Source organism: Chaetura pelagica, unplaced genomic scaffold, assembly GCF_000747805.2.
Source record: "Chaetura pelagica isolate M959 unplaced genomic scaffold, ChaPel_1.0 scaffold103, whole genome shotgun sequence".
NCBI lineage: Eukaryota > Metazoa > Chordata > Aves > Apodiformes > Apodidae > Chaetura > Chaetura pelagica.
Genome location: NW_009953004.1, coordinates 2,056,049 through 2,076,992, shown reverse-complemented (window position 1 = coordinate 2,076,992; position 20,944 = coordinate 2,056,049). Strand labels below are relative to the sequence as shown.

General features: G+C 43.6%; 1 protein-coding gene across 1 annotated transcript in view; it reads right to left on the bottom strand.

Annotated features, from left to right (window-relative positions):
* The window catches only part of BRWD3 (bromodomain and WD repeat domain containing 3), a 46,104-nt gene that overhangs the window by 199 nt on the left and 24,961 nt on the right, over positions 1-20,944 (bottom strand). The window contains 22 exon segments of the mRNA XM_009996609.1: positions 20-599; positions 1,808-1,966; positions 2,481-2,578; positions 3,218-3,381; positions 5,720-5,902; positions 6,062-6,265; positions 7,289-7,345; positions 8,826-8,907; positions 9,043-9,168; positions 9,835-9,955; positions 10,641-10,796; positions 10,896-10,957; positions 11,777-11,888; positions 12,292-12,374; positions 12,590-12,714; positions 14,146-14,253; positions 14,700-14,816; positions 15,444-15,621; positions 16,146-16,222; positions 17,577-17,726; positions 18,327-18,420; positions 19,442-19,625. Of these exon segments, the coding sequence (XP_009994911.1) occupies positions 20-599; positions 1,808-1,966; positions 2,481-2,578; positions 3,218-3,381; positions 5,720-5,902; positions 6,062-6,265; positions 7,289-7,345; positions 8,826-8,907; positions 9,043-9,168; positions 9,835-9,955; positions 10,641-10,796; positions 10,896-10,957; positions 11,777-11,888; positions 12,292-12,374; positions 12,590-12,714; positions 14,146-14,253; positions 14,700-14,816; positions 15,444-15,621; positions 16,146-16,222; positions 17,577-17,726; positions 18,327-18,420; positions 19,442-19,625 (3,220 nt within the window).

Genomic DNA, 20,944 nt, shown 5'->3' with positions numbered 1-20,944 from the left:
GCTGACCCTCCCTCCAAACACGTTCTCACCAAACTGCCCTCCAAACAGGGTTTCAAATTCATCATCCGCCATCCGGGCGCGCTTGGCTCTGGTGGCTCCTCGCGAGGCTCCTCGGCCTCCCCGGCCTCTTCTTCCTCCCCTGCCGCCACCTCTTCCTCTGCCGCAGCCTCTGCCGCCTCTACCGCCTCTTCCTCCTCTGCTCCACCTCCCCCACCTCCCCCACCTGCCTCTCCTCCCTGTCCCTCTGCCCTGCCAATTCCGCTTCCCACGGGTGATTTTTCGTTTGATTTTCCTCTTGGGTTTCTTGGATTGCACCACTTTGCTGTAGTCATGGTCTCCATCAATGTAATCCTGATCCGTTCTCGATGTCGACTCCGAGTCCGAATCGGAGCCACTCCTGCTGTCAGAACTTGAACTGGATCCTGATTCACCACTTTCTGATGAAGACAAACCAGCTTTTTCCTTTAATTCCCTCTTCTTTTCCTCTTCCTCCACCTCCTCCAGATGCTCATCTTCTGATGCACTAATTAACTTCCTCTTGACTGCAGCCCGAGGTTCTCTGCCATCACCATTTGTAAGTGGTCCATCAGGAGAGTGATCTAAGCAAACACAAAACAACCCTCTTGGTTAACATCATCATCACACCTGAACCAAACCAGACACAAAAAGTGGGATTTGCCTCATCTGCCTTTGAGGTGCCCCCTGGGGAGGCCCCAGCTCTGGGGGGGGCCCAGCTCTGAGCTACTCCCCACAGACCTTTTATGTGCTGTGGAGACAAACAGGTGCTTTAAGGGGAAAATTTGTCAGGCAAAGTAAACACAGTTCATCTTATCTGGCAGGAAGGGCTGCAGACCCTCTTGACTAGGAGTTCAGTGAAGATCCAGTCGATAAAAGGAGCCCGGAGTGACTAGGTTAGACACAAACATCTAACACACTTAGTCAAGATGAATCCTATCTAGGGAAGGATTTCAAGGCAGAAAAAGCTCTGCAATGTATTTCAAATCTACACACATTAAAATAACACTCTGCAGGCAAATTTATTCCCCAGCAAATGCACATTCTCAAAAGGCTTGGTCCAGGGCACACTTATGACACGCACATTTTCAAGACAGTAAATAACCCAAGAAAGCTCACCAGGATTGCTGAACACCTTCATTTAATAATATATAAAGTACCCTGCTGGCTTGGGACCCAAAATACTATGTTTTCAGAGCTACAGGTCTGGCAGTGAAGGTTAAATATCCTCAACACAGGATACAAAAAGCACACCTGACACACAACCCTGCTACAGCACAGGAGTGTGGACCTGACAAAGGCTTTTGACTTCCTTGGTGGGAAGTCTAACAGGTCCCAGAGACAAAACATCACTGTTTTCAGTGTTTCCTTGCTTATCACAAACACTTAGACTGGGTTACAATACAAAAAATGTTTTTAAACTTTTTTTCATCTTTGGCTTCAACTTGATTAAGCAAAGGACAAGGTTTTGAGGTGGGGATTCTTTTGGTTTGGTTTCACTTGCTGGAACTCCTGAAGGAACTGTAATTCTCCAGAAATTGAAGAGCAACCAAACTCTTCCATTTGGAGAAATTCTGAAGCACTTCACTGAAGTGCAGGTGTGTGTCACACTTCAGACAAGAGACCACAGAACTGCAAGAGGTAAAGCAAATCCAACCCCTTAGCATGGTTTGGGGATATAATGTCATGCTCAACTCAGGCAAGAATATCAGAAGCACCAAACAGAAGCAACATCTATTTCATTTCTAGTGCAACCAGTCATTCATAGAACAGAATAGTTACTGTTTCTCACCTGGTTTGACTGGTGTAGTTTTAGTCCTGACTGGTCTGCTTTTCCCTGGGTCAATGGTGGTTCCACCTCGGTTCTGCGCAGTGGAGCCTGAGGAAGATGGTTGGCCTTCCATCTCTTCACCAGTGGCTGAACCCAGAGGCTCTTCTGCTGTGTCTGAAACTTTAGATAGGACATTGCAAACATCAGCAAGTAACTTGTCCTCTATCTATAGGGCTGTGATGCCAGGTGTTTTGGGGAAGGTTTGTATCCCCGGAGTTAGCAGCCCTAGTCAAGAGGTTAATATCACCAAGCTGCCTCTGGAGCCATGAAGAGACAGGTTCCTCCAGGGTGCAATCCACAGTAAGCTTAATCTGTAACCTCTGTTTGACAGAAGCCTATTTGCAGAAGTCCAGGCTCTTGCCACTAGATTAATTCTTCCAAGGTCAGAGGCAGGCTCACTGTTCTCTGACCCTTACCCATAACTTACCAACAGCTGGAAGGCCAAGTTCAGCCAACACAATCTACAGACAATGCATTCACATGACCTTGTACTTGCTCTTTCAGCAGGTGGACTTTGCCTGTATCTCATGAATACAAGACTTAAACTGAACATGTAATATCCTTCAGCCTTTACATCCCTCTGCACATAAAGTTGCTGCAAGAGAAAGAATGCAGTTTATAAAATTCTCCTCACCATGAGATGAAACTGAAGAACTAGTCCTGGTCAAAGGCAGTGAGGTATTCTGGTTGGGTTTAGGTTGAATCTTCATTTGCTTCTGTTTCCCTTTTGGGCTGAAGACACAACATATCCCAAAGAGATAAACCTGTTAGTACCAAAAGACTCAAACACAAAACCAATTTCCCCTGCAAAGTGTCTCGGTTTTTGCAAGAAATGCATAACACAAATGATCTCCTCCCAGTGCTTCAGCAGGTGTAGCAATCCTAAAATAGTGACAATATCATCCTGAGTTTGCAAGAACCGGATTTCATAGAATCATAGAATGGTTTGGGTTGGAAAGGACCTTAAAGATCCACCAGATCCAACCCCCCTGAATGGGCAGGGACACCTCCCACCAGACTAGGTTGCCCCAAGCCCCATCCAACCTGCTCTTTTAAAACAAATACTCAGTTTGCTTAGATAATGTATCACACAGAAGTCAGAAAAGTGTTATACAACAGTTTTTTCATCAGTTACTAAAAAAAGGCAAAAAGAAACTTGCTCTTCTGTTTTCCCCAGCAGGAAGACTTCTAATTAGATAGTCTTGCTCTGAACAGAATTACGCACAAACGATGCATTGAGGATGGAATTTGAGCTCATGATTTTATCACCCAAAAGGGAACAGCATCAGGAGATGAGCAATATCACCAAGGCTTGTCTCCCACTGTCACCTCAAGTGACACAGGCAGCAGGTCTCACTATCACTACATTACCTGGATGCTCTGCTAGTTGAAGGTGAACTGCTACTGCTCCTGAGCCGCTTTCGGTACCGTGGCCTTCTCCTCTTATGACATTGCATTGCTGACTTGTACTCAGAGATGATATTTTTCATATGGTTTTCAAATAAGGCAGATAGTCGAAGTGTCATGCTATAAATCTGGAGTGAAAAAGCATTGTCTCACTTATTAGAGGCTCAGCCAAAAGAAAAAACTATCACAGAGATGCCCTGACTTTGTAGCACAAAAGAAAAATTCACGGTGACATTTAACTCCGAGGTTCTTTAGAGATAATCTCCTTCCATGGTACAATGATATGCTGGCAACAGAAAGTGTTTTCATAAAAGGATTGAGTTACTTACAGTATAAAGTATTTACAGACAAGGCAAATGGATGTCTGGATTACTGAAATACACCCTCAGTATTTAATCTCCATGAAGCAGGGCAGCACGCCGTGAGATAACTGGAAGCACTGAGGGAGAAACAACTGAACTTTGCTGCCCTCTCACCTTTGCTGTTTTGCTTTAACTCCCTAGTGATGAGTCCTTACACCCTCCTACAGATCTGCCAGCAAAAATGTCCTCTTTCCTCATTTCTGCAAGCCAGATGTCAAAACCCTTAAATCATTCTCCTGTCCTCTTTGTAGGCCTTGCCTCTGTGCAACCCCATCCACATATTCACCCATGGCTACTTCTCCATCCTTCAGCCTCCATTTACTTCTGCCAAAGATTTTACCATGGGTATCTTGGAGTTATGACAAATAGTTCAAACTCAGGATAAATCAATCAAAGCTCTTGGTTCCTTCCTCATCCCCATACCCTCCTTCTGCACCCAGTCTTCTGAAAATTGTGCAAACACCACCAAGATGCTATCACCATCTTACAGTCAGACCTCCCCCATTTTCTGCCTCTGTCTGCAAATCTCTTTGATAGACAGTTTTCTTTACCATCATAGAACTTGAGTTTCACTCAGACCCTTAGATTTTAGCAGTGTCTCTCCCTCTAGCTCTGGTATGTAGCACCCTGCCTTCTTGCCTCCACTTGGGTTGCAGAGATGGTCAAAAGGGCTGGACAACCCCAGGACGTTGGACATATTTGGCAGCAGACAAACCTGCAGTGGCAGAAGGCCCAGCTGAGTGGCCCAGCCCTCCAGCAAGGATCATCTCACTGAGGTACTTCACAGTAGTTAAGCAAAAGGGTACTGATGGGCCACTCTATTAAGAGTCATTTGGAGTTGACTCACAAGCTGTTCAGTGACTGACACACAGGGAAGTTCCCAGGGAGCATGTCTGCAGTAAATAACTCACCAGGTTTACTCTGATGCACACATAAACCACCCTGAAATAATCTCTACTGATTTCGTTTCTATTAAATTGAGCAAAATTATTGGTCTTTACCTTGAGAGCCTACCCACAGCCCACCTTACAGCCCTGACCCAACACCAGGAGTTCAATCTACCTTCAGCAACACCAGCTCTGAGCTCTCTCTCATTCCCAGTTCCACTGGGCTGGAGTTCCCCTCTCCCACCCTGCTTCAAGCTCCCTCTCATCATCCTGCCTACACAAAACACAGTAGCTGCTACTCCAGTGAGGAGCTGGGACTCCTCAAGTGAGGAGCAAGGTGGCACAACGTCCTGCTCCCTCCCATCCAGCACCCTTCCCATGGGCTGGAACACTTTGCAGCAAACTCTGCTCCTTCTGCTCCTACCAGAAGAAAATCCAGTGTCACACCACCTTAGGTGCCACATGAAAATGTCACCCTCATATTAAATGCTATGTATTACTGTGCTTTAAGTAACACTAGCTCAGTCTAGTCCCAAATGGTAGGCATTTCTCAGTCATACACTCAATAGTCCTTTTAGCCAGCTCATATAAAACTATCTGTATTTTAACTTTTCAGTCTCCCTCTTCCCTCTTGCCATATCAGGTTTAGGGCTCCAATGCAATCAATTTTTTTCTACCTAAGTAGATTCCATGCAGAAAAAGCCAAGATTGGTACCTGAGAAACACAGGCAACACCATGCAAGAGTCTTGCCAAGTACATCAAATAAGCCAGACAAAAATTCAGCATTATCATGCTCTCCTCCCCTCCAGTAGCAGAACTATTGCATAACACTTGCATTAACAGCAGATTAAAAAAAGATCCTACAATATAAACATTCAATGATCAAGCTGCTAGCCCTATTTGGAGGAATAAATTATTGAAAAGAAAATAAAAGCAACTGGTGATCAGTTTTCTGCTGCTTCTTTCAAAGAAAGAGTTGCAATGGTAATCATAGGATTTCTCAGGAGCTCTAAGTTCAGAAATTCAGATGAACATGAAACTCAGAAGTGAGCAGAACAAAGCAATTTTATAACCATAGGTCCCAGAATTGACATGTACTACTTATTTTTCTTTCACAATGCAGTGCTTAGCTCTCCAGACACACTCCTTATTTCCTGCCCTGTGCTCTTGTGGGGCCAGGGCCTTGGTAAAGGAGGCATTAAAATGGATTACTTACTCGAGACTTCTTATTAGGAGTGTAAGCTTTAGAGTTGCAGAATATTAAACGAATATCTTTGTAGAATTCCAAGGGACTAGTGTAGTTTCCTGCTTCCAAGGTTTCTTTCACAGTGCTGAAGTCCATAGGAGTGTCTACAATATCTCGATAATCCTGTAGGAATCCACAAGAAAATAAGAAAGGCTGACAAATCCTATGGCAATAAACACACCTAAGTGTTCAGCCACAACAGGGCCCCTCAGGTTGTTATTGCTACTTGAGAGCTCCTGCAGGTAATTCTCAGGGCACAGAAGATGGTGTGTTCCAGCTCAGAAAGGGAGAGGTTAGAAATGTGCCCAGCACGGGTGTTTTGCCAAAGGATGAACTATAGGCTGTTTAAATTTTTAATATGAAACTTGTACTTACAGGGTAGGAGAAGAGATCAACTGGTTGTCTGAAAGGCTCCGAGTCCTCTCGCTCATAGATCAGGTTTAGCAACTGCTTGCACTGCTCCTTCCAAGCGTCAGGACCTGCTTTCATGGGCTGTCTTTTCACTCGTCGTCGTACCTGCAGGACAACAGACAGCATCACAGAATGTCAGGGGTGGAAGGGACCTCTGAAGATGATGGAGTCCAACCCCCTGCCAGAGCAGGACCAAAACTAGGGCAGGTCACTCAGAAAGGCATCCAGACAGGGCTGGAAAGGCTCCAGAGAAGGAGCCTCCACAGCCTCTCTGGGCAGCCTGTCCCAGGGCTCTGTCACCCTCACAGCAAAGAAGTTCTTCCTCATGTTGAGCTGGAACTTCCTGGGCTCCAGTTTGAATCCATTGCCCCTCGTCCTGTCCCAGGGCACAAGTGACAAGAGCTTGTCCTGCCTTCTTGCTGCCCTCATGTACTGATAGACATTCATTAGATCCCCCCTCAGCCTTCTCCTCTCCAGCCTGAACAGCCCCAGGTCTCTCAGCCTTTCCTCATAAGGTTCCAGTCCCTTCATCATCCTTGTAGCCTCCCTTGGGCTCTCTCCAGTAGATCCCTGTCCCTCTGGAACTGGGGAGCCCAGAACTGGACACAACACTCCAAATGAGGTCCCACCAGGGCCGAGTAGAGGGGGAGGAGAACCTCCCTCCACTCAGGTTTTTCACTTTGAGTTCCTATTAATGTCCTAGTGTTATGATCCAAAGCAGATTCCCAAAATTAAAGCCAGTCAGATTCCAGCACAGCTGGAGGCACATCATTATCCATTTGCACATGCACTTTTTCTGGTGGTAGGTACCCAATCCCACCAGAGGTATGTAACACTGCAGAGCCAGCATTGCTGTTTCTCTCAGCTTTCATCCCATTTTGACTGAAAGGTCAATCTGTTCTAGGTATCTTCCAAATCAAATTAAACAAGAATAAGGTTCTTCAGCAATTAAGGAAGCTTTCCTGCACTGCAACTTCCTTAGTCTGCCAAGACTTCCACACACATGGAAGTGAATTCCCTACAGACTATCAGCTATGACAATTTCAACCATTCCAGAGCTAACCTGGAACCAGTACCTGGTCTATCTCCCTTCACAAGCCAGAGCAGGCAGACGTGTGTTGTACTCACTTGTCTTTTTCCAGAGGAGGTTCCTGGAGCATCTGAATCTACATCTACTTCTGCCACCTAAAGGCAAAGGTAATGGTTACACACACGAGATGGAAAAAGGCTTTAAAACCAGCCACCACCACCCAACACAATTTGAAACTACTCAAATGGTTCAAGCAAAACAGCAACTAATCTCAAAGTAGAACTTGCAGAACTTCAGGGGGGAATAAAAATGAGGTGGATAAGCTGTTCCATTTCTTTTCCAAGTTTGCTTCCAATGAAATGACATCTAAACATATGAGAAATATGAATGACTTCTTTTCAGTCCTTAAGACTCAGATAAATTCCAGTCTTTCAGACCTGGATTTCCCTGCCTAAATGTTCATGCCCTGCACAGCTGTACTGAGTTTATTCAGGCTTCATGCTGTGCCTCACACTAAGTGTGTGTAATATTCTTTTCAGAAACTACATGTAGAAATTACAATGACATCTCCATTGAGGACAGCTTTCTAGCACTGATGAAAAACAAAGAGGAGAAGTGGTTGCTTGAAAATTCCTACAAAGAACCTGAAAGTAATTTTTCTCTTATTTTAAAATGTATTATAAACCAACACAGGCTCTTTGAAAAGCTGGAGGGAAAGGAAGGTGATGTGGTAGCAATTTTGGGCACTTCTGATCACTGCTTGGAACAGATAAGATTCACAACTGGCACAAGGAGGTTAAGGTGGGAAAGGAGAGTCTGCTATTTAGGTCATGGAAATCCTTCATTTTCTTCAAAATGCTGTTTTAATAGTCTGTGAAAATACATGCCATGATTCAAAAGTAATCAAATTATTACATTTACTATAGACTTTCAGCTTCAATACAAATCCAAGACAACAGCAGCAGCAAAAAGGTGTTCAAACAGCATCAGGTTTATCTTAAATATTCACAAACTGCAACAATAAAGTGTGTCTTGGGGAGGGAAGGAACCTCCAGCTAAATCTTATCCTGGCTCATGTATTGGAAAGCAGCACTGAAAAAGTAAAACAAACCCCAGTGACTTAGGTTATAATAGGTCACTTCTTTGCAACAGAAAGCTACAGCACATTTCAAAATGTTTACAAACTGCATTTAAGGGAAGAAGGTGTAATGAGGGGAAAAAAAAGGTAAAGGAAGTGCCATCTAACCTGTCACTTCACTGATTGTGGGCAATGACACACAATTATGTAAGAAAACCAGCTCTGCTGCCTCACTGACAATAGCAGAGCTGTTATCCTGGCTTGGCAGACTGAATAATACTCCAGTTCATATTCCCCTTACTTACTAATACTGCCTCACACAACAAAATGTCATGTCCTGACAGGAGATTAAAGGTAAGAAGTTCCAAGAATAATTTTTTCTTACTTAAGGCAGCTTATTGCCCCAGGTGAGCAACTTAGATGAGCTAAATAGGCTCTTCTTGAAAACTCAGTGCAGCTACCCTTAAAATCTCAAGAAAAATCTTCACTCAAACTTCATTCAGGTGCTGAATTTCAAATAGGCAAGAAGTTCTGATGATCAGACATAATGGTCTTACCTCCTCTTCTTCATCAGTACTGCTCAGGTCCTCTGCTTTCACCTTGTTATAGATTTCTAATATATCAGTACAACTCTGATCCCTGCAGGACAATAACAAAAGCCAAAATTTGTCACCAAACACCTCAGAAACTCAGGATGCCAGGTCTATAAAATTAAAAACCATGCCTACTATGAAATAAAAACCATGCCTACTATAAAATAAAAGCCCTGCCTACCCAATGAAACGAAGCAAGACATCTGTGACAATTTTGGCTGCTTTCACTATAGGACTGTCTGGCTCGTTGAACGTCCTGGCGTTGTGTTCAATGTATCTCACCTCCCACATCAGTGCAGAGATTCTCCTGAAAATCAAAGAGGCAAGGGATGGAAGGCACACATTATTTTCCTTCTGAGTTCAGTAAGAGTTCTCAGTAAAAAAAAAAAAAAAGGCATCAGTTTTAAAGGATACAAATTGCCAGAGACCCAGGTAAGCTTATCTTTTGCACAGTGCTGACTGTCCCACCTCGCCAGGCTGTGACAGCTTTGTGGAGGACAGATGTCCCTCTTCAAATCAGCAAGATCTCCTCAGAAGAGGAAACACACCTACTGAAGGACATTGCTGATTGCTCCCACTTGGAAAAAGCCTTAGAGATGAAGTGGTCCTCAGAGGGAGGAAAAAAAATAAAAGAGCAGGACATTTGTTATCCCCAGGTTCACTGGAAAGACTGAGGTTGCAGTTCACAGCACTATCTAGCCCACTTCTGGCAACTGCAACACAAGCAAAGCATCTGGTTCAAAGGCAGCAGAGATACAGATGAAGCAAAAACATTTCAGATATACCAGCTTTTGCCTTAATAGCATGGCCATGATTAGTCAGCAAGACTTGCTTTGCCCCAAGGCCCAATCTGACCGTTCCCTTCAGAGGAATGTAGTGCTGAAGTGGCATCACACAGTTCTCAGCTACACAGCTTGACCTTGGCTGGGCTACAGGAAATGCAGATTAGAGAGGATAAAAAACCCCAACTGACCTATAAAACCTGTTTTCAAGCCTCCTCCTGATTGTGGTGAGGTCAGTTGGATAAGCAACAACAGTGCAATACATGGGATAGGCACTAAGGTCCACTGGAACAGCAAAGGGATTAGAAATGTCTGAAAGACAAAAGATGCAACATGATTGAGATGCCTCAGAAGATACCAGAAGGAAAGTTGTCAGATAACTAGACTCCTTACAATGGCTTTTCTTTCCACAGCTGGGTATGTCATTACCCAGAGGGTAGGAGTCTCACTTTTGTACCACCTGTTAACTACTCTTGAAAAAGCATTTTTTAAGTATTGCAGCAGAGATTTTCATGCCAGCAGCCAAGCCTGGCTGGACAGCCACATGGCATGTGCACTTCCAACAGGAATCCTACAGGATGCTGCACAACCTAAGAACACATAAGACATACTAAGAATCTCCTATAAATATAGGAGAGAACTGAAATCCCAGCATGCTATTAAGAAGCTGCAAACCAAGGTATTTGTTGGTGAGGACATTTGGTGAGGATTTGTTTGTTGTTTTTTGAGGGGTTTAATTCAATGTTTTACTCATTTACATTTTGGTATGACCCACTGAGATTCCTCATCAGCTTGAAAGGAAGCAGGTCAAGCCCCAGAAGGAGGAGCAAAACTGAAAAGGAAACTATACGGGATTGAAAAGGCTCTTCTCAATGATTTAGCTGAGTACACTTCAAATGTCCCACACCAACTCCCAACACTCCATCCTATCTACTCTCCGCGTGCCACCACCTTGACACTCTTAATCCTTCTGCCTTTTTTTTTTTTTCAAACATACCAAGGGAAAGAAGTTGCTCAATCCCCCGGATTACTCGTTCACATTCTTCATCTCTGGAATGGGCCCCCCATTCTCCTTCCTGGGGTTTGTAGAGAAGAGCTGTCAACTCATCTGGAGTCACAGGAACTCCAGCACCAACCTCCTCTGGATAAGCAGCTAAACATGAAAAATTCAAGAACAATAAGTACTAGCAGTGGCAAAAAACCCCACAACCTATTTACTTTGTATATGGAGATGAATTCAACACACACTTACTTCCTTCTGGAATTGGTTCCATGTCCCATGGACTCATCCTCTCTCTTTCATTATTGTCCCAGCTATTAAAAAGAATACATTAAAAGCCTAAGTTAGAGCTGGATATAATGATACACTTTTGCCCTACCTAACTTAGAAAGAAAAAGGTCATGTCTATTAGAAACAAGACATCACAGAATCACACAGAATCACACAGAATCCCAGAGTGGTGGGGTTGGAATGGACCTTTGGAGATAATCTAGTCCAAATCCCCTGCTAGGGCAGGATGCCCTAGAGCAGATCCCACAGGAACACATCCAGGAGGGTTTGGAATGTCTGCAGGGATGGAGACTCCACCACCTCCCTGGGCAGCCTGTCCCAGGGCTCTGGGACCCTCAGAGTCAAGAAGGATTTTCTCGTATTCAGGTTCAACCTCCTGTGCTCCAGTTTGTGCCCATTGCCCCTTGTCCTGTCCCTGGACACCCCTGAGCAGAGTCTGGCCCATCCTCCTGACACCCCCTGGAGATACTGACCAGCACTGAGGAGATCCATCCTCAGCCTCCTCCTCTCCAGCTGAGCAGCCCCAGCTCTCCCAGCCTTTCCCCACAGGCAGATGCTCCAGCCCCTTCATCACCTCGGTGTCCCCAGCTACCTGCCAACTCCTTATTTTCCTCCTCTATCTATTTATTTATTTTCCTCCTCTATTTATTCACTGCACCGCTGTTTATCTAAAAGCATTTTAGGAGTAAGCTCATCATTTGATAAATAAAGTGGCTGATGATGTGTCTAAATGGGAATAAGGCTCCTAGTTCCTGAGGGACACATTGAAGTTGTATGTTAATGTCTAGGAGACCCAGAGCATGTGGACATGTGTGCTACATAACAGCTGTGTAAGTACTTACTGGACAGAGTAGCACTGGAAGGAACTATCAGGATACTCTGCCTGGAAAGGCTGCTGACTCTCCACAGTCCCAAACCACCAAGCATCATCTATTATACTTCGAAATCTATCCCCTGGAAGAAAAAGGTTGCACTCAGCCAGAGAACACCATCCAGAATTGTTTAATACTTCTTTTTGGGGAATCAGCTTCCTCTTTCCTCAACGCACTCCTGCAATCCTTACATGTTGCACTCCAGGGAGGAATTTCACATCTCTGGTTCATTAGTCACAGCTGCCTCAAATTACAATATAACAGGACATTTTACTGCTGTCACAGGCCTTGTGTCACTTTCTCTCATTTATCTTCTCTTTTTCTGCTACAGAAATTGTAGCAAACATTCAATCAAGTTTCCAGTGGTTGCTACACCACCCTCTGTGCACAGTCCTTTCCATCTTGTACCAGAGATGATGTATCCCATTAAACAGCTGCAGAAATGTTGCAGAACACAGGGAAGTGGGGAAAAAAAAAGCACTCACCTATTTGCCAGTTCCTTTCTTTGGCTTCATTATAAAACTGGTGCAGCACAAGGAAGTCAATAACATCTGGCATATCATGGTACCTTCATGAAACAGATAAAAAAAGGTTCCCATATACACATAAATACAGTTCCACACTTACAATACAGCCTCTAAACACAACATTCCATGCATTTTGTTTTCAGGTTTGGCACAATGACAAATAAATGACACCATCATGCCTTGCAAGAGCAAAATGAAGGTTTCTAAACTGCAAGAAACTCTCCTGAAGAGTGTCAGCAACTTTTCAGTTACTCACTTTATGGAAAATGATTCTCCAGTCATTTTGCCTGTGATTGGATCTAGGAATGCAAGTTTCAAGCAGCAGAGTGTAGGAGGCCCAACTTCATATTTAATTCCTACAGTCTTCACAAATTCTTGTTCCTATTTATCAAGACATTAAAACATTTTAACTTGCTAACAAAAAAAAAACCATCCACAATAAAGTACCAAATGTATTAATAAAAACCAAACAGATTTCTACTTTGCAACTCAGGTAATGTCACCAATAAGACTTCTCTTTTCCAAACACTAGAAACCAATCAAATCTACCTTAAAAAACAAATAATATGTATGATGCTCATTGCCTTGATGGATTTGTGAACAGGACACTCAAACTGTTGAAGTTCTGTAATGAGGTTCCAAGGAACACACACCACTCTGGTCTTAACCACAGTGCCAGCACCAAGGGCCTCTAACCAAGGGTCTTGCACAGCAACATACAGGGGAAATAGAAGGAAACTCTTCCTCTGAAAGAGGAAATCCAACAATAGCCTTTATGTTCACATCCTGTCAAACACCAGCAGGTGGTTAAGATCTCTATCCTAAGTGAAATCCTACTTCCTTTTCCTTCCCAACTGATGATGCCTTTGAAGACAACAGCTGGAATAACTGAAAACCTAGGACCAGTAACTGGGTATTTTTCCAGTAAAGCAGTTCTTTTCATTGCCAGCACCACTAGCATACACGTGTATGGGTATTAATACATATAAGGTGCTCTTCTCTGGACAAGAAACCTGAGCAAAGCAGAAAAAAATATGGCAACACTGGGGATTAGAGGTTAAGGGAGTCAGTGGTTCAAAGTAGAAGGATAAGAAGAATGGACAGAACTATGTAAATCTTGTACTTTCTTCAACAACTCATAATGCTTTCATTCTGTAAAAATATGCTATAAGATACTGTCTTGCCCTTCAAAGACTGGAAGAACATACACAGTTAGCTAGATCCACTGTTCAACACAGCTTGTGAATCCATTTGGGTCTTTGCACCATCACCTTTTACATCTTACTACAGGATTTAAAACAATAAATAGAACCTGGATGTCCAGGTCACTGTAGAGTGTGAACAGAACTACCAACAGCTTTTGAGTGGTGGGTTCTGCATGAAGTAGTGTTAAGAAAAAACAACCCCAGAGTTACAAAACAATTGGGGTTGAAGGTGACCCCATAAAGTCCAAAATCCAGCATATGGCTGGGCTAACATCTGCATTAGATCAAGCCACTCAGAGCTTGCCCTCTTGAGCTTTGAGGAGATTCCATCCTCTCTCTGGGCAACCTGTTACAGTGTTTAATTACTCTGCTTAACTACTCTCACTCTGGCTTTTTTATTTATTGAATATTCTACTTTTTTTTTCATCTATCAGGCAAGAATACCACACTAGACAAACTTGCACATTTTGTATCACCCTTCCAGCTTCCTGTTGTCAGAAACAGGACAGATGCAAAGGCTTCATGTTAATGAAAACACTAACATTAAGATTTACCACTTTAATTTTGACATTAGCATTTGGCTCTTTCAGGTATTTGTTTAACTTACCCTGAGTTCCATTTTGTTCCATGGTTGTTTCTGCATGTTAATACTGTAAATTTTTGCTTTCCTCACTGCCCGCACATAAGCTTCATGGCCTTGTCTAAAATATATGATCTTAAAATGAAAAATAAAGTCTCATTAATTTTATCGATTATTTTCCTGATTATTCTAAGGTTTCTATGAACACATCAGGCATCGTCCCTTTGAGAACATACAGCATGATTCTTTACTTCATCAGAAAGCACTTTTCTCCTTAAAAATAGTCATACCAGCCCAAAAAGGGGCACCTTTCAAACCTGGGATCACTAAGAAGTGAGCAAGGTTTGTCTGAAGAGGCAGGACCAACCCTTCCTGCTCCTCACAAGTTCCACGTGCAGAAGAAGAGGCACAGAACAGCTATTTGTGAGCAACTGATTGGCCAAGTTTTGAGAACTCTTCCCTTTTCCTCAAGCAACCAGTGACATTCAAGCAATTCACTGAAAATATTGCTTGGCATGACAATCCTGAGCAAAAGCAGCTCAGCAGCCTAGGCTGGAATTCCACATTATTGAGCTCATTACCTCATCTCCCATCTGTGGGACAAAAGGGGAGCGGCGGGGAATGGTATCCAAGATCCACTGAGGAGCAAGCCATTCTTCACTGGGCTCACCTTCCATGGAAAGCAGTCCACTTGGTTTCTTAAAGACATTGGATTCAATTTAGCATGCAAGCTGTAATCACCATGCTACAACACATGCAACACTGAGCATACAGCAGAAGATAAATAGATAGTGGGGAATAAGACATGTTCGCTATAAATATAATAGAAGCTTCATATAAATACAATATAAATATAATAAAAGCTTCATAAATAATGATATTGTATTTCTTCCCTTAGAAGATTGTATTTCTTCCCTTAGAAGGTTTTATCTCTTCCCTTAGAAATAGTCTGAACATCTTTCAAAAATACTAGGGAAAAGAAACCTGAGCATGTAGATGCAATGCAGATGTGTTATCATGTTGCCACAAAACCACCTTGGAGTAAATCTTACTGCAGGGAAGAGCATAAATCTGGGAGAAAACATGCCACCTGTACTGGAGAACTACCTGCAGGAAAATTGAAAGTGTATTTGTCTTACACAGCAGCAAAACAAACATAAGAAATACCCTGATACCACTGGTACTGCAATTACTGTGTATCTGTAGGCTCTTTCTTCCTATATACTTGTTGGTGAAAACTTCTACTCTGAAAACAACCATTAAAAAATAATCTTTATCTATCAAGTAAAAAAAGAGAAAGACACTAAACCATTTCAAATGCTGACCTTTTTTCTAGGCTGTTTAAGTTTCCTTCGTTTGGGCTCCAGTCCTTTTGTTCCCTTCATATTTTCATCTTCAGAACTACTACAGATTTTCCGAGCTGCCTGCCTGGTTTGTCTCTTTGGAGGCTGGAGATTAATCCCAGCATCTGCTGTCCAGTCAGAATATTCACTTGATGAATCACTGGAGATAATAAAAAGTTGTAAGGATGAGAGCAGCACTTCAGTTTTCACACAGTGGAGTGAAAGTTCCACACATCCAACCTGCTCTTCTGGTTACATGGAACAGATGTCAGGATTGGCACAGAAATCTCATCCTCAGGTGAACTGAAAGAAAACCTCAGTGCCCTCTAATTTGAGTATTTCAGCAAATTATTTGATCAATTGCTCACAGTAAAGCTACAGGAAAATGCTGCAGTCAGAAGACATGTCTGCACTTCTATCAATATTTCTACTGCAGGAAATGTTCACCCTGATTTTCTGTTCAATACTGTTACAAAACTTGTACAATTCCTTAGCTCCTCTACTACATCAAAGTATTTGTTTGCTCACAGACACCATACATTTTATTGGTTGCCATTTTCAACTACCTAGGTGTACACTTCTAATCTATCAAAAAGGTGTGACAGCAGAGTATCACAATATCAGATGTCTGTCTTAAATGATAGAATCAGTTAATGAGATGAATTAAGAGAGCAATAAAGCTACCTGGAGCTGCTTTCACTTTGCCACGCTGCCACAGGATCATCCATGGATGCATCACTTGTTCCAACAGTCTCATCTTCCTGTATTAAAAGCAAAATGTATCACTTTTGGGCCAAGTTTAAAATGGATCATTTCTGATTGCAAGCAAGTCATGTGACTTGTCTCACCTGAGAAAAACTTTCTATTTAAGGACTGGTTTAGCTTAAAGGAAGTCCACCATTTCTTTCTGTATCTTAATTAATATCATACTATATGACTACAGAATTTCTATAGAAAGAGATGGGAATTTTAATGGTATTAGAACCATAGAATGAGTTTTATTTAAGCGTGTAATTAATAAATTTCAGTGTCAAGTGACCAGATTTATAGCTATTCTGGATGTTCAATTTACAAAGACACAAGGTTCAGTCTCTTCTTACTCTGCATGCTTTCTTAATGAGAACAAGTTATATTTAATCTGGTATATTTTAAATTCTTCCCTTGCCAATATCAATGATTAATACCAATACTAAATCTCTTAACAGCAGTCTACAGATCTAGATGAAATCAAAGCACTGAATGTGACCTAGAATATATTTGCAGTATGAAATCCCAAAAAAGCAAGTAGTTTAACACAACCCAGTTAAATTTACTTGGAAATGTTTCAGATTTCTCAAAAACACCCAACCTGTTTTAAGTTAGTTTTGCATACTACTGACACTGAGGTAAATTATCCTTCTCTCCCCAGGATCAACTTGCTACACTAACACCACAAATCCAAATCCTAGAGTCATAGAATCATCTAGGTTGGAAGGGACCTTAAAGATCACCAAACTCCAACCCCCCTGCTATGAGCAGGGATCCCCACCACTAGACCAGGTTGCACAAACCTCATCCAACCTGGCCTTAAACACCTCCAGGGATGGGGCATCAACAACCTCCCTGGGCAACTCATCCCAGTTTCTCAACACCCTTAGAGTGAAGAATTTCTTCCTAATATCTAACGTAAATCTCCCCCCTCTCTGTTTAAAACCACCACCCCTTGTCCTATCACTATCTTCTCTGATGAAAAGTCCCTCCTCAGCTTTCCTGGAGCCCCTTCAGGCACTGGAAGGTGCTCTAAGGTCTCCCTGGAGCCTTCTCTTCTCCAGGCTCCCTGACTCTCTCAGCCTGTCTTCATAGCAGAGCTGCTCCAGCCCTTGGATCATCTTGGTGGCTCTTCTCTGGACTCTCTCCAACAGGTCTATATCCTTCTTGTGCTGAGCTGAGCACAAGAGCACAAGCAGAGCAGAGCAGAGCGGCAGAATCCCCTCCCTGCCCAAACGATCTGAACGCTTCTCCCAAGGCGGAGACTCACAGAGCCTGAACACTACTAGTGCTCCCAGCACGTCTGCTGTCAAGCCACCAAGTTATGAGCAGGGAACCAAGAAGAAAGAAGCCCTGGCTGCACCAGACCTCTGAGGAGCTCTCTGATTCCTCCCGAGCACGAGCAGTTTGGTTGGCTCCCTGCTGGCTGTGCTCTCTGGTGGAGCGGGTTTGGTAGGCGTGCTGCCGCTTGCGCTGGTTTCTCCTCAGTGACCTTCCACTCCCCGGCTGGTAATCGTTCTGTTATCACAGGGCAGGGGGAGGGCAAAGGGAAAAGAGCAGAGATTTAATCATGAATGACACAAGGTGACTGTGCATCATATCACATTTACAAACAACAACTAGAAATTGGAATTAGAAAGGGTATTTGTTGGGTTTGTTTTTTTTACACGCTTGTGGTTCGGTTCAGTCCTCACACAGGCTTTTTGGGGTCAGTATCAATTCTACCTCAGAAAGGAAGTTATGGAGAACAATTTATTTTTTCTAAGAAATACCTGCAGCCTCTGGGTAAGACACAAGCTAGCCACCTCTAATATTTCTCCTGATTTCCACAAGTCAAACTGAACACCCACTGTGGCTCTGTTCTTTTCCCTTCCCAGCATCTTCCCACTGCTGAATCCTTAAGGACAGAGACTGATCACTTGCATATTTGAGCATCAAGACAGACAAATTGCAGTGACAGAAGAAAGAGAGAGAGCCAGAGAAACTATTTGTACTAATGATCTCCTAAATAATTTAATAAAATTGGCTTGAGGTGTTGTTTTTTTGTTGTTCCTCTTGTTTGTTCAGTGCTCAGAACTGCTTCACACCCAGGTCCTCTCCCCGAGTGAACCAACTCACCCTCTGCAAGGTGTGGGATGGCTTTCTCTTCTTCTCAACTGTGTATAAACTGATCTCAATTTCACCTTTGGCAGCTCGACATTCCTCCTGGACCCTGTTTATACAGAGGAAACATCCCTTTTATTCCATAAACCATCACATCACTTGACAGCTTCATTAATATACACACTAAAATACTTGTGGTTCCCTTGCAGTAAGAAATCAGTGCACAAGGTCCTCCTAGCAGCATCCACACTCCTGGAATCACAAGTTTAGGAAGCAAACTTGTCAGCTGAGTATCCATAATTAAAAAAAGCTTCAGGAAAAATGTGGTATGTGAACAACTGAAGAAAGACTCAGTTATGAAGGGAAGGAATTCCTATTCTCAACTCTCCAGCAGAGACCACTGTATTCCTAATGTCCAGATTTCAAAACAAACAAACCAACCAATCCCCAAAAGCCAATACATTTCAGAAAAATCACAGAATGGTCAAGGGTGGAAGGGACCTTTGGAGATCATCTAGTCCAAACCCCCTGCTAGGGCAGGATGCCCTAGAGCAGATCCCACAGGAACACATCCAGGTTTGGAATGTCTCCAGGGATGGAGACTCCACCACCTCCCTGGGCAGCCTGTCCCAGGGCTCTGGGACCCTCAGAGTCAAGAAGGATTTTCTCATATTCAGGTTCAACCTCCTGAGCTCCAGTTTGTGCCCATTGCCCCTTGTCCTGTCCCTGGACACCCCTGAGCAGAGTCTGGCCCATCCTCCTGCCACCCCCTGGAGATATGGACCAGCACTGATCAGACCCCCCCTCAGCCTCCTCCTCTCCAGCTGAGCAGCCCCAGCTCTCCCAGCCTTTCCTCAGGCAGATGCTCCAGCCCCTTCAGCATCTCAGTGCCCTGGGATGGACTCTCTTCAGTAGCTCCTTGTCCTTCTGGAACTGGGAGCCCAGACCTGCACACAGGGCTCCAGATGGGGCCTCCCCAGGGGAGAGAGGAAGGAGAACCTCCCTTGACCTGCTGGCCACGCTCTTCTTAAGGCACCCATAACTTTTAACAACTCCTAACAGATCTATGGAAGAACCTTTACACATTATACAATTTCATCTTTCCCCCCCCCCCCCCCCCATCATCTTACTTGCTGATGCCTGGAGGAAGCTCATTCACCACCACTCTCCTGCTCCAGGCCATGAGATCCCTCTCAGTGGCCATTTGGCTCCGCGGTGCGTTGTGGTGCATTTGCCGGACGCCTTCGATCTGCCCGCTCCTCCGCAGCCCCACGTTGGGTGGAGATGCAACATCCAAGCCTGGGCTGCGGAGAGCTATGGGACACAGACGTGAATAGAACCCTCTTTAAACCATCCATAAGATCTACCATGTAAAGCTCAAGGACTGCATGGAGATTCTGCTCTGGCAAGAAGCAACACGTTCTACGTTCAGTCGCTTGGTGTCTTGCTTCAGATGGACGTTTGTGTGTTGGCCTTCTGGAGATGTGTCTGCACCTGCAACACCACTGTGTCTTGCTAGAGTTTAGAGATATCCAGGGCAAGCAAAGAATATAATCTATGAAAGGGGTTTTAAAGGCACTTAAGTGACCTTCAAATCAAAGTCTTGTCAACTGTTTAAAGGCTCAGAAATAATTCATCTTAAATCTTCTGGTACAAGAAGAGATGAAGTTGACACCTACAATAACAGACTGCTGCAAGGTTCAAGGTTTCTGCTGCAGCTCCATTTGTTCTGTGCCTGTAATGCTTTACCTCCTGTGTAACAGGCACTGCTCCTGCCCTGGGCTTTTCATCAGGTGGCACAAGAAAGCAGTGCCACCTTGTCAGGAGAAAAGACACACTTCAGGTAGCAAAGTGAGACAAAGAGGCTGATAATACCAGAAGCACTGCCATCCCTGCCTTACTGTACCTCAGCATTTGGGAATGCATCAGCAGAATTCCCACCTGCTTAAATATGGTTAAGCACATGAATCAATTGCATCCATGGTTGTGCAAACCTAGATAAAATATTAGGTTATTTAAACCTCAGGTTCCTTATACACACTCTAATGAACTCACAGAAATGGGCAGCTCCTGTGGCAAAGCCATGGATCAGTGCAAGCCCTGGAAGGGAACTGATTTCTATACCACTCCTCACTGGACATTCCCTTTCACACATCTACAGGGACAGCAAAGACTTCCCGTGAGCTGAAGCTGGCTGCTGGGCCACTTCCTTGACAACATCAATTCAGATCAAAGCAAAAGTGTATTTTTAGCATTTTTTTAACTCACGTTTTTCCTATTCCTTCTTGAATTTCAAGACAAGCAACTCCAAATCTAGCAATGCTGATGAGCTTTTCCAGGAAAGCCAATTCAAACGTGTGCAATTAGTCACTGAACCCAGAACTAATTTCTTAGCAGATGTAAAATTTTCCAGGGCTCAGGATGACTTGCAGCCCAAGTCCACAGCACCTGCTCTCTGGCATCAACTGCACCCACTCAGCTGCCTCCCAGTCAGCTGCTCACATCTGATTGAGTTTGGTTTTAAATTTTTAATCACTTTGTGTATTAAAAAGAAAATCGCAGTAGCAGAACGTTCACCAGGAGAATAATCTCAAGCTTTCTAAGGAAACACCCAGAGGGAGCAGAGATGTTTA